We start from the raw sequence: 12,346 nt of genomic DNA, 5'->3' as shown, positions 1-12,346 counted from the left end.
AACCATGCTTAGCTAGAGGTGCTGAAGCCAGGACTCTTGAGGGGAGAGGGGTGACTGCTGCCCTGCACCCGACCTTCCCACCCCTTTTAAGAACCTCCTGTTTGTGTCTGAATAATTCGCTGCTTCTTTTGTCCCCTGCCAATACTTTCTCTTCATCCTGCATTGCCTGCCATCCCTGATCTTCCTTTTCTTTTTTTCCTTTCCTGTGGGAAAGTTGCTTGAAGAGGCCATGGGGACCGGGCTGTGTAATGACAGAAGGTTGATGGGGATGCCAGACAAAGAGGATAACACACGCTCATTAGTGGCCAAGAAAGGCTGCAAGGGAGGACGGGCAATGGGATGCAGGAGGTGGAGAAAGGTGAGAAGAAAGGGCTGGGCAACGGGGGAGGCGGGAGGGCCCCTTTCAGACCACTCGTTTCTGTAGCCCTTTGAGATTGTGCTGCTCGGACTGCACTCAGTTATCCAGCTTGGCAGGGGAACAAAGAAAAGAAATGAAGCCTGTTAAGTTCCTCACACTCACTGTAGTTCAAGGTGATCTAAGGGTGTCTGTCTCCATGATGGCATGGGGTCACTGGGGCATTTGTCAAGGGGACAGAAATGAGGTGTAAGTTGGATCGGCTCAGCTCAGCCTTCAGTTCAGGAACAACACAATGGTCTAGTCGCTAGATACATCATCATCACCACCACCTCCACCACCACCATCAGCAGCAGCAGCTAAATGCCCATTGGACTCTGTGCAGTCTCTGAACTGAAAGCTTCCTTTAACCCATATGACAACCCTAGGCCTGAAGTACTATTATGTCACTCAACAGCTAAGAACGCTGAAGATAGAGGAAACAAAACTTATTCCAAGTGGCACAGCAAGGAACTGGGCTCAAGCTCAACAGTCAGGGGGTCCCCTGTGTACACAGAGCCTCCTCCTCCATACTGGCACTCACCCTGGAAGTCGGCCAGAGCACCCAGCACTCGGTTGCCACCCAGTGTGGAGAAGCAGGGTAGCAGCAGGGTCAAGGTGCCTCTTCCCCTCTGTCCCACACTTCCCCACAGAGGAAGTCATGGCCATCCCATGCCTCTGACAAGCATTAGAAGCCGCCTTCTCCTTCACTGAGGCTTCAGCCAAAACAATGGCAGAACTGTGGACAAAATTTCGTGTTCCAGCTTCTCTGCACAACGTGAGTTAGGTGATCCTCTAAGGGAAGGTATCTCTCAAGCAAAGTGCCCGTGCTTAAAATACATCAGCCAAAGAAATGGGCTGACATGGGCCAGCCCAACTGGGGCTTGTCAAGGACTGAACTCTCCCCATGGAGGATTTCACAATGATTCCATGAGCAGGTTATATAAACATGGGATTATCATTTGACATACCAGGACACTGACCCTTGCAAAGGTCCTGGGGCTCACACAAGTGAGAGGCAGGAAGAGAGCTGGTCCAACCCAGTCCTCCTCTGCTCAACTGTGCATCTTCTTTCATTTCCTGTCCCTATGCTGACTGTTTGGACATTTAGCTGAATATCTGTGGTAGTGTCTTAGGGCAGCCTGGGTTTTCAGTGTAGGGACTCTTTCCAGCTCTAAAGCGTGTTCAACCATCCGGGACACAGAGCAGCAGGCCTCTGGAGATAAAGGGGAGGCTGCTGGGTGTGATGGAAAGACAAGAAGACAGCACTTCAGGCAAAGGCTGCTGCAGGCAGTGTGGGGAGTTGGGCATCCCCGTTTGGTGGGTGAGGGAGACGGAGAACATGAGAAACACTAAGGGCGTCTCCCACAGCACCAGCTACGTCATGAGAATGCTAAGATGGGCCATGAAAGAAGCAAACCCTTGTTTGGCACCTACTGTATGCCTGGACTGAGGTAAAGGGGAAGGGCGATTACAAGGCCAGACTCCTACAATATATTGGATTTTCTTTATCTGTGAAATGGGACAATGTCTCCAGATTCATTATAAAGACTAAAAGTCATTATGAAAGACTAAAAACTGTCAGACCAGAACACAGTGAGCTGAACTAATGCTGCCTAAGACTTCCTACCACAATCATCTGTTCCCCTCCTTGGGGCCGAAACATGGATGTGCCCCCTGTTCCACGGATGATGAGGTCAGAGGTCAGAGCTCTATGGAAGGATCTGGTTTCAGGCCACATAGCAAATAAGAAGCAAGACCCCACTTAGATCCAGGCCTCTTGGGTCCCTAATATGAAAGAGCTCCTTGTCCACACCATGCTGGCTTCTACCTGCAAGGGACAGCTCAGCCTGTCTCCGCAAGTCCCTCTTGCTGTCTAACCCAGAAGTGGGTCATATGCTATCACTGAAGTGGGTGAGTGCTCTGTGACAGCCATGGAAACACCTACCCCGAGGCAATCAGCACCCGGGACTGGGCAATGGCCAGCCGCTGCAGACTGGACCGATTCAAAGTGGCCAGTGCCACCCTTCCAGTCTTCCTGTTGCTTCCTTGTGGGCTGGCGGGGGAGCCTACAGTTGCCCCAGCTGGTGTATTAGAGACTTGTCTCCGGATCACCTGCGATGGGCCAGTCTTCCCTGTGCCCCGGATGGTGCCAGTGGTGTCTAGTGGCTTTGCCCCAGGGCCAGGTGGCTGGGGCAGCTTGCCCACTCCAGGGGGCGCCATGTTCTTTCGAGCTGCTGCAGGCTGAAGAGGCCCAGTGCCCCCATGGACCACAGCAGCCTTGACACTCCTCACCAAAACGCACTGTGGACAGGAGCAAGGTGGTGCAGGGGAGGATGTGGCCGGTCCAGGACTGACTGGCCAGGACTGAGCCTTTGGCACAGTGCCAGTGACCATGGGGTAGATGAGGTCAAGTCGTCGTCGGATGCGGCGTTGGCGCTGGGTCTGCCTGTTGATCTGGCCCATGGTGCTGAAGTCTATTATGTAGCTGAAGCCAATGGACGTGAGGTCGATCCATGGGTGCTGCTTCTCATAGGCGTGCTGGATGGTGATGCCGACTTCCATGTCATAGGGCGTCCAGGAACCATTGTCATTCTCCCACTCCCACACCACACCCTTCCCAGGGGCTGAGGACGGGTCGTAGTAGTTTCGTCGAACTGGACGGAGGGTCCCTGTCAAAGTCAGACAGAGGAGGGGTTAGAGCCTGTATGGCATCCCACCGATTTGTATGAGATTCACAGGTAAACGTAACAAGAGACCTACTATGTGGCAGGCCCCATGCTGCCTAGTACTGTGTCAGTTTTGAATAAGGCTCATTCAGAGAAGCATACAAACAATCCAGGGTAGAAGCAGATGAAACCATGGGGGGGGGGAAGGGGAAGCATTGTCAAAAAACAGTCTGCACCTGCAAGGTTGGGGTTTGGGTGCATTGGTTTTCAGGCACATAAATTCACTTTCCAGCTAATACAGAACACCTCAGCCAACAGTTGTTCAGTGAAAAAGGGTCACTCCGCTTGGGAGCCTTTGTAACCAACCAACCAACCAACCAACCAAACGTAAAAGGTGACTCATTTACACAATCAATGCATATGAATTCACAAATGCCAGGATTTCTCATGAATGGCGGTAACACTCACTTGGGAGAGAAGGGCCCTCATAAATAGAATCCCTCCCAGGCCATCTCTGCTCCTGTAAATATGCCTGCACCCAGGGCTATGGAAGAAAACAACACAGAGCTTTGGAAGTCTAGAAGGGGGGAGGGGACAAATTTGTTTCCATCTAGAAGGCCAGAGGCTGTGCCAATGAAGCTCGACATGTCTCTTTCAGATCACATTAAAGAGAAGGAAGAACTGCACTGGTGATTGACTCCTTGGGTAAAGAAACTTAATTCTAAGCCCTATGGCCTGGATTTGGTTTCCAGGACCCTCATAGTGGAAGGAGAAAATGGACCCATATAGATTTTCCCTCTAACCTCCATACATGCCATGGCCCAACCCACTGCCCCCATCCTGCCAAAAGAAATAAATGCTTAAAAAAAAATTAAAGACAAAAATGTGTTATTGGGAGATGAGGCATCTTCTTGAGAGAACTTTCACCCGTTTCCCAGAATTAAGTCTTTTATCAGCAGGAATAACATTCTCAATGGTCACAAGAGCCACTTAATAATTATCTAAGATTTTCTTCCAAGAAACTCAATCCTTCTAAAGATAGCATCCTCTTCATTTGATGGTCTCTCTGCGGGTTTGGAAGAGCCAGGGTGATTACAAGTTAATAGGACAACACAGATGACCCAGTGGGACAGCAAGAGATTCTCTGCCTCTTTTCTCCTCTCCCCTCCCTAATCCCAAGTTCTGTCTCCAATCAAGACTCATTTTATGGCATCAACATCAAGGCTCAAGACTGAAGAGGGCTCTGAGCTGCTGGAGGGTGGTCCCTGTATCTGCCAACTTAGGCTTCATCTGAGGAAGTGGTGGGAAAGGGCTCCCCTTTCCTGGCCTCTGACCCAACCCCCTCTTCCAACCCAGAAGAAGACACCATGGCTGGGACAGAATCCCATTCAAGGGGGAAAGAAAGGAACAATGGTTATTCAGGCCTTTGCCAGGGTCATAACCCACTCCCCACCCCATCTCCAAGCCCCTTAATGACCCAAAACATCAACATTCAGAGAAGCAGAACAATCCTCTATTCAGTGCCAGGACCTCTGCTGGGGGCCCTGGGGTATGAGGATGGGAGGGGGTGTTCCCGGGTTAGCCTCCATTTCCTTCCTTAGCAACCGGTCAGCTTTCTGGGCGAACAAAGCACCGGGTCCACGAGGAGCTTCCATGGCTTCCTGCTGTGGGACGAAGCCTCCTTTCCTCATCTCTTAGGTTTCTACATAGCTATGTCAACAGGTGGACTTGAAGACTAAAAGAAGAAACAGTATAAAACTACAAATAGGAACCTGTCACACAGCAGGTGCCCAGCCAAATGGATGGTGGTTATTACCACAGTTCATCCTGAGATGTTATAGGGAAAGTGCAGTTTAGAAAGAATGTGCGTGCTTGTGTGTGTGTGTGTGTGTGTGTGTGTGTGTGTGTGTGTGTGTGTGTGTTAGGGCGAAGAGTGAGAGAATACAAAATCACCGTGCCCTTTTTTGCCCTTCTTCACACTTAGACAGCCGCTCACAGGGTCCTGCTCTATACAACTTCCATGGCAATCTTATAAAGCATCTTTTGCGGATAAGAAGATCAAGTTCAGAGAGTTTAATGACACTTTTTAACATTCCCTCTAGAGAACACAGACAATGCACTTGACTAGTCCTTACAAATGCATTTTCGATCGTTTGATTGGATTTTAGATGATATAGCTGTCAATCCTAGAAAAATCTGAACATTGTCTCCCTAAACCAATCCCTGGCTCCATACACAAGCTCCTAGTTTATCTCCTATCCTCTGTATTTCCCACTACTTCTGACAAATGGTGACCTCCTAATTCTCATGCATTTCGATCGAGGCTCCCCAACTCTTCACCACAACCTCCTGCTTACACCTCTTTGCCACACTCGTGTCCTACAACTTTCCTGTCTTTTACTTCTTGTGCCTCTGTTCACCCATTTTTAAAATGTTCTTCTCTGAACCCCACCCCTCAGGAAGTTGGAGGTGCAGAACTTGACTGACTGTTTTCAGAGGGCTAAGCCTACTCTTCTTGTAGGTGCTGAGTGGGGGCAGGGATACAGCTGCATGGCTCTTTGTAGTCTACTTCCCAGTGATCTGTCTGGCAGTTATAAAAGCGTCATAAACTGTGCCATGATTGACTGAACACTCTGGCTAATATCATATTTACTCATTGATCGCCTATTGTTCAGCATCCCATTAGTTGCTATGGAGAATGCAAAACTCAAGCATTCCTCAAGCAGAGTGCAGTCTCAAAAGGAAAGGAGTTAAGAGACAAATGTATGAGTAGTTATTGATGATGCAAAAGGAGCCAAAGGACATCAAGGAGATGCAAGGTGGCAGGAGAAATGACTAGACCCCTGCTCTGTTTAAATTTTCCTACAATATGTTCTTGGCCTAGGGCAAAAATCCCCTTCCTCACCACAGCTCCTTCTCCTCACATGGTCTGCACACATTTCTTGCATAATGGCCTCCAAGTCTCTCCCCCTGTTGCTCTTCTTTTCTGCCCCTCATGATGCTAGGTCCTCCCTCAGAATCACTCAGCAAGTACTTTGTTTACTCTTTCAGGTTAAATAAAGCTCATTTCACCAAAAGGAGATTTCTGTGACTCAGTCAAAATCCTACTTTTTAACAGCACTGACTTCAACGTGAAGTTTACTCAATTATCTGTGTGGCTAGTTAGATGAAGACCTGCCTCCCTCCTTAGAGCCTCAATCTGGTGACCATAGGCACAAAGCTGTTTATCCTAGTTCTGTCCCAAAGGCTTGACTTGTCCTGGGGGGGGGGGCTCAATAAACAGTGATTGATAGCTGAAGTAATGTTTTGCAGAATGTTCGAAGAAATATAAGTCTTGAAAGATAAAGAGAATTTCAATAGTCAAATGGTAAGAAAGGGCATTCCTTCAAGGAAGAACCATATGTCTAGGTGGAATAGAAAAAACCTCAGTATTACTGGAAACATCTAAGACACAGAGGAGCATGTTTGAACCAGGGCATGGAAAGTCTAGAACTTCAGGCTGTGCAGGACTTTGTTTTCCGGTAGTGAAGAGCTAGTGAAGTGTTTTAACTGTAAGTGACAAGACCAGATCCACTCTCCTGATCAGTTCAGAGTGAGTGGATGCCCGCTGGAAAAAGCAAAAAAGAGAGCTGGGGAGACCCCACAGAGAGGACTGGGAAGGACCTGAGCTTGGACAGCTGGGAACTCTGCAAACGAGGTTTCAAGGCCACTTGTTCATAAACCCTAGGATCCAGCATGACCTCAAGACCCAACAGCCTTGGCCTGGGAATACAATTATCTTCATGCACATTAAAATTCCAACTGATGGCTACACATCTCACAGCCCAGGACATATTAGCCACCCAGGCTCTGGGTAAAAAAATGAGCCAAAGGGCCATGAGGCTGACCACGAGAAAATGGCAAAATGGTAGCAAGCAGAGGAATGTGAAGATGAGTTCATTTTTGAATACAGCATTGCTAAACTGAATTCAGTCCTACAGGGCAGCAATCATTGAAATTACACAACCAATACATATCCTCAAATTTGAGATTTGAAAGAAAATGAGATCTTACTTTCTGGAGCAGTGGTTCTCAACCTTCCTAATGCTGTGACCCTTTAATCCAGTTTACTCATGTCATGGTGACCCCACGCATAAAATTATTTTTGTTGCTACTTCATAACTGTAATTTTGCTATTATGAATTGTAATGTAAATATCTGATATGCAGGGTATGTGATATGTGACCCCCGTGGGGATCATGATTCACAGGTTGAGAGCCATTGCTCTAGACACCGCTCTATGTGGAATATCTTTCCCCTGGGCCATGAATTAGATGGTTTGAAGAAGTTCCATCTTGTCCTATGGTGTGGTGACCCAGGAAGAAGGTCTCTAATATGGTAGAAATATAGGATAGTCACAAACTCAGAGGAAGGTAGAGAAGGAAAAGTTGCTTTCTCCCAGGTACCAGACACAAGCATCCAAGAGGTTTTGTATCTTGGGAAACAGAAGGCAGTGCTCCAGGCATGGGCTGAGGTCTCTAAGACATGTAAACCACACCTTTGTTTTTATAGAACCCGTTGTCCAAGCCCTAAGTTTCTCTTACTAGCACCACCTCAGCTCACCCTCCATGTAGAATGCTTCATAAGGGCGGCGTCTTGGATGTTCTATTACTGCTATGCCCCACATACCTGCAACTGTATAGGGAATCGGTAGACACCATTCATAAGTGCAGGGAGGGGACAGGAATGTGTCATTAGACTCTTAGCTCTACCATTGACTAAGTAACTTGAACCCAAGAGCAATTTAAGCTTTTTCAACCTGTTCCTTTTTCTTTAAAATGGGAATAGCAGTCTTCATATAATCCTTATGAAGACTCAACAAGACACCTCAGCTACTTGCTTGGCATATCATAGACACATCTGCTCTGTACTGTAGCATCCACATGTTTACCCAAGTGTTTACCTCCTCCATTCCTGTATCCACACTAGGTAGGAAGCAATAGGAGAGGTTTTGTTAAATTTTGTAATACTACTCATGTCATTGGACCCTTCTCATTGCATTAATGATAAAAGAGATAGGTTACTACTAAAAGCTTAGAGCTGGAAAGACTCCATTCTTGCATCAACCTACTTTATTTTTGTTGGTATTCTGTCTAAGCTCCACCCCACACCTACCTGGCAATAGCCAGGTATGCCCCACCTCATATAGATCTGGCCCACTATAAAAGGGGCTACTTGCCCCTCCTCTCCCTCTTTGCTCTCTCCGCTCTCCCACATATTCTCACCTCTCTGCCCCTTGGGCTCTCCTCCCCCTTCTATGTGGTCATGGCCGGCCTCCACTCCCCTTCTCTCTCTCTCTCTCTCTCTCTCTCTCTCTCTCTCTCTCTCTCTGCCTTTCTCTACCACTAACTCCCATCCCCTACTCTGAATAAACTCTATTCTATACCATGCCTGTGTGTGTGTGGTCCCTCAGGGGGAAGAAGTGCCTGGACAGGGGCCTGCCTGGGCACTCTCTTCCCCCACACCACCGTGCCACACTCCCTTAACCCCCATCCTCTCCTTTTTAAACCCCTTCAATTTTAACTTGCATCGTTGTTGGTGTTGGGGGTGGGGTAGGGGTGGGGTCCTGCCCATGCACCTGTAGATACCTGTGCTGGAAGAAAAAGGTCTTTGAAGGCTTCACTTCAATCTACAAAGGGAAGACCTGAGCAGTTGTGGAAGGGTCTCACTACAAAAGACAAGAGACAGTAGAGGACTTTCGATGGAGAGGACTCCACCAAGGCTTACAGAAATGGCCAAGCCCAGTTCCTACTCTCCTCTCTTCTTACCTTCTAAATATTCTCAGAAGATTCCGAGTGAAAACTAGCCTAGAATGTCAATCAGCTCCCATCTGCAAGAGTCTGTGGAACGAGAACCCAGGGCAAACAGAAGCAGGCACATGGGTGTCTGCAACCTCCCAGCCATCTCCCTGGAGACAGTCTGATGCAGCCAAGAGCTCTGAGGAATGGAGACCTAAGACTTACTAGGTATCCAAGCATACAGTTCTGAAAAGAGAAAGCTCTCATGTCAGATGCCTATAAAACAACACAGCCAAAGAGAGAGTGACTGCTGCTAGGCAGGGAACGTCGAGCTTGTCTGTCTTTATGGGGATTTTTCTGGTTCCCAGCTTTAAAGTATGGCTTGGGGACAATGGGTAATTTAATTAAATATTGCCAGGGCTTGGCCAAGGTTGCCTGGGAGTTGTGGCTTCAAGTTCCTGCCATGTCATAATCTTATCAATGGTCTATATTCAGAGGAACTGAGTTCTTGTGCCATCCAAGAAGGAAGCACAAGGGAGTCAGAGCTGGCACGATAGAAGTCTAATGTGCGATTATAAGCTCTCTGGCAGGCACAGCCTTTCTAGGAATCTAGCCCCATGCCTTCAGCACCCCAGCCTAGCACTTGCCGTAGCGGACGGAAGTAGGTACAGAGGAAAGTGACCTTGATGCAGGAAAAGGCGGGTGAAACCAAGCAGTATGGATGTGGAACACGCACATGCAATCTTTAAAAGGATTCAGGCTGGAGGAGGTGGTGTACATCTGCAATCCTAGCACTAGGGAGGCTGAGACAGGAAGCTGGCCAGTTTGCTGGCAGCCAGGATAAATACCTAGACCATAGTTTTTAGAAGGAGTGCAGATGCAGAAGAAACAGCTCAGTGGCAGAGTAGTCGGATCATGGCCATTTCTCAGCTTCAGACATAAAACAGAAGCAGCTCCAACACCAAGTGACCTACTCTAACCACTAGGCAATAGGTACCTGACCCCCAAGAAGAGCTACCAGCAGCCAGACCCTGGGACAGAGAGTCTGCCACTCATTCTATCTTCTCCGGAACTTCACTTCTGTCAAGAGCAATTTGTACATCATGGATGCTCTTATGTCTATCCATGTTCATCTTAGAGAACCCCATTAAGTCACAGATTAAGCCTCCGGCTTCCTAACAATGGGGCAGAGGATGGGAGGCCGTCCATTACTGGCATGGCTCTCCATGTGCTTCATAGATTTAGTCTGAACTAGAAGGGCTAAACTTGCTGTTTTGTTTTGAGCAGGCCTGGAACTCTCTCAGGTGGTCTGTTGTAGATCCCACCTCCAGGGCTCACGGCTTCCTTGGCATCCCCACACCCACACCCTCTATCAGGCCTCACTTCCAGATCCTCCACCAAATACACAATGGCGTCAGTCTTCTTACACCCGCCCGGGCTGCGCTTAATCCTCTCCCTCATCTCCCAACATTCCTATTTATTTCCTCTTCCTCTCTGCCTCTCAGATCCTCTTCTCTGCTTTCTCTATCAAAGTTTGAGCCAACCAGATGTTAAACTTCTGGAACTTTTTTTTTCCCCTCCAGAAAGTTTTCCTCCATTGGCCATGGTCATACAGTCCTTGGCAAAGAGGATGTTCAGAGTTATGACTACAGATCACAAGAGAGAGGAACTGCACCTCTTTCCCATGACAATCCCAATTAGCACACAGGATGTGAGGGCTTTCCTAGGAAAGCTAGAGGACCTGTCCAGCAGCTGTTCCCTGAGTCACAGGGCCCTCCTCCTCCTCCCCCCTCCTCCTCCTCTTCCTCCTCCCCCTCCTTCTCTTCCTCCTCCCCATCTTCCTCTTTCCCCTCCTCCTCCTCTCCTCTTCTCCCTCCCTACCACACCTGCTCCAGGCTCTGCAGTTACACTTTGGGACAGGCCAGGCAGAATTCCAGAAGTGACCCCCCCCAACTGAAGAGATTACTCTCTGGAGACAGAAGCATATCCCAAGTAATTGGTTAAGCCTGGACAAACTAGACCCAAAGAAGAGAGCACCCCGGCACTACTCTCTCCACTGGCTCCCAGTCCTCACTCTAAAAACCTATAGAGCTCCCTTCCTGGTGAGCATCTAAAAGAGCTGCACAGCTGGGAGATTTGTGGCAGACTTGGTGGCAACTTGATTCTTATGGCAAGATAAGCGTTGGGAGGCCAGAGTGGTGGCCCTTGTGCTATTTTAGGGGAAAAGAACCTGAGGACAGCTTCTTATTAGCCTTCCTTCTCCTCCTCCTCCTCCTCCCTCCCTCCCTCCGTCCCTCCCTCCTCCTTCTCCGTGGACAAAGGGAGCAGCTTCCCTGCCAGGCATTCCAGAGCCCAATCCTCCCGCCTCCTCTCTCCATCTGCTCTGGCCTGTTGCTTAAGTGCTTGGAGTGTACAAGCAGAGGCATCTGTGGATGCCAGCACATCCAGGATGCTCCAGTCCTGGGACCCGTGCTCCACTCCCTCTCCCAGTATTGTCCCAGCACTTTCATACAATAGACTGTAAGTGGAGACTGGGGATCCCTATGCCTCCCCAAGTCTCACACCCGGGAGCTGTCAGTGGGAAGGCTGGGTCCAGAGAAGAGGGCCACAGACATTAAAGTTGAAAGGGGGTCGGGAGGCAAGCATATGGTAGGCCCAAAGGTGCCTGAGGGTCAGGTGAGGTGAGGGCAGCTGTGAGCCAAGGGGCCCAAGTAGTGTTTTACTTAAGAGTCAGCATTTCTTGGGGGGGGGGGGTGGCGGCAAAGCCCTAGAAGCACTAGGGGCTGAGGGGGCATAAAGGGGTCTCCTGCAGCTAGGCTGAAGCTAGGTTTGCATAATTAAGACACTTTAAACTACTTGCAAGGACATTCACTTGGAAGTGGTCTTGGAACCCTGTGAGGATCTAGGGAAGGGAAGCACCTGCCCTCAGCACCCATAGCTGATGCCAGCAAGCAGAGCTGGCCACTGGGTGGATCAAGCGGACCCATGAGGCGGGAGCTCCCGGGACAGACAAGGGATGTAAATGGCTCACCCGTGTCTTGGCGGAACTGGTTCATGGACTGCAGGTCGATGATGTAGGGCGCGAGCCGGCTGTCCACCTGGCCCAGCACCACGCTGCCCCCGGCGCGGGGACCAGCGCGCACCACCGCCTCGATGTGGTGGCTCACGGCTGGGCTGTAGGGACGCCAGCGGCCGTGCTCGTTCAGCCATTCCCACACCACCACTGCCGAGGCCAGGAGCATGGCGAGCCCGGGGCTGCGGTGCGGTGCTGCCCGCCTACCGGGCCCGGCCTTCTGCGCTTCCTCCTGCGCCGCCGCCTCCGGGTCTCAACCGCGCCCCCCGGTCCGCGCCCCAACGCTGCGGGAAGGCTCAGCTGCGGCCCATCGGGGAGCTCGCAGCCGCCTAGGCACCGGGACGTGGACCCCGGGGCTGCCCGCCTCCGACTGCGCTCAGCCGGGCTCCGCCGCCGCTGCCGCTGCTCCGAGGGGTCCAGCGGCTTCATGCAA

At 50.0% G+C, this 12,346-nt stretch overlaps 1 protein-coding gene across 5 annotated transcripts in view; it reads right to left on the bottom strand.

Annotated features, from left to right (window-relative positions):
- Dtx4 (deltex E3 ubiquitin ligase 4) overlaps positions 1-12,346 on the bottom strand; it is an 852,074-nt gene that overhangs the window by 839,114 nt on the left and 614 nt on the right. For 4 of the 5 annotated variants that reach the window (XR_007978948.1, XR_007978949.1, XR_007978950.1 and 1 more), the window contains exons 1-2: positions 11,872-12,180; positions 2,343-3,066 (exon numbers count right to left, since the gene is read on the bottom strand). Coding sequence is in view for 2 of the 5 variants with exons in the window: in XM_052189321.1 (XP_052045281.1) it covers positions 2,343-3,066; positions 11,872-12,082 (935 nt within the window). In the remaining 3 variants the exon portion in view is untranslated. Of the gene's footprint in view, positions 1-2,342; positions 3,067-11,871; positions 12,181-12,346 lie in introns of those variants that run through there. The other variant, XM_052189328.1, reaches the window with a different exon arrangement.

This window comes from Apodemus sylvaticus, chromosome 1, assembly GCF_947179515.1.
Source record: "Apodemus sylvaticus chromosome 1, mApoSyl1.1, whole genome shotgun sequence".
Taxonomy (NCBI): domain Eukaryota; kingdom Metazoa; phylum Chordata; class Mammalia; order Rodentia; family Muridae; genus Apodemus; species Apodemus sylvaticus.
This window is presented reverse-complemented; position numbering and strand designations above follow the sequence as displayed.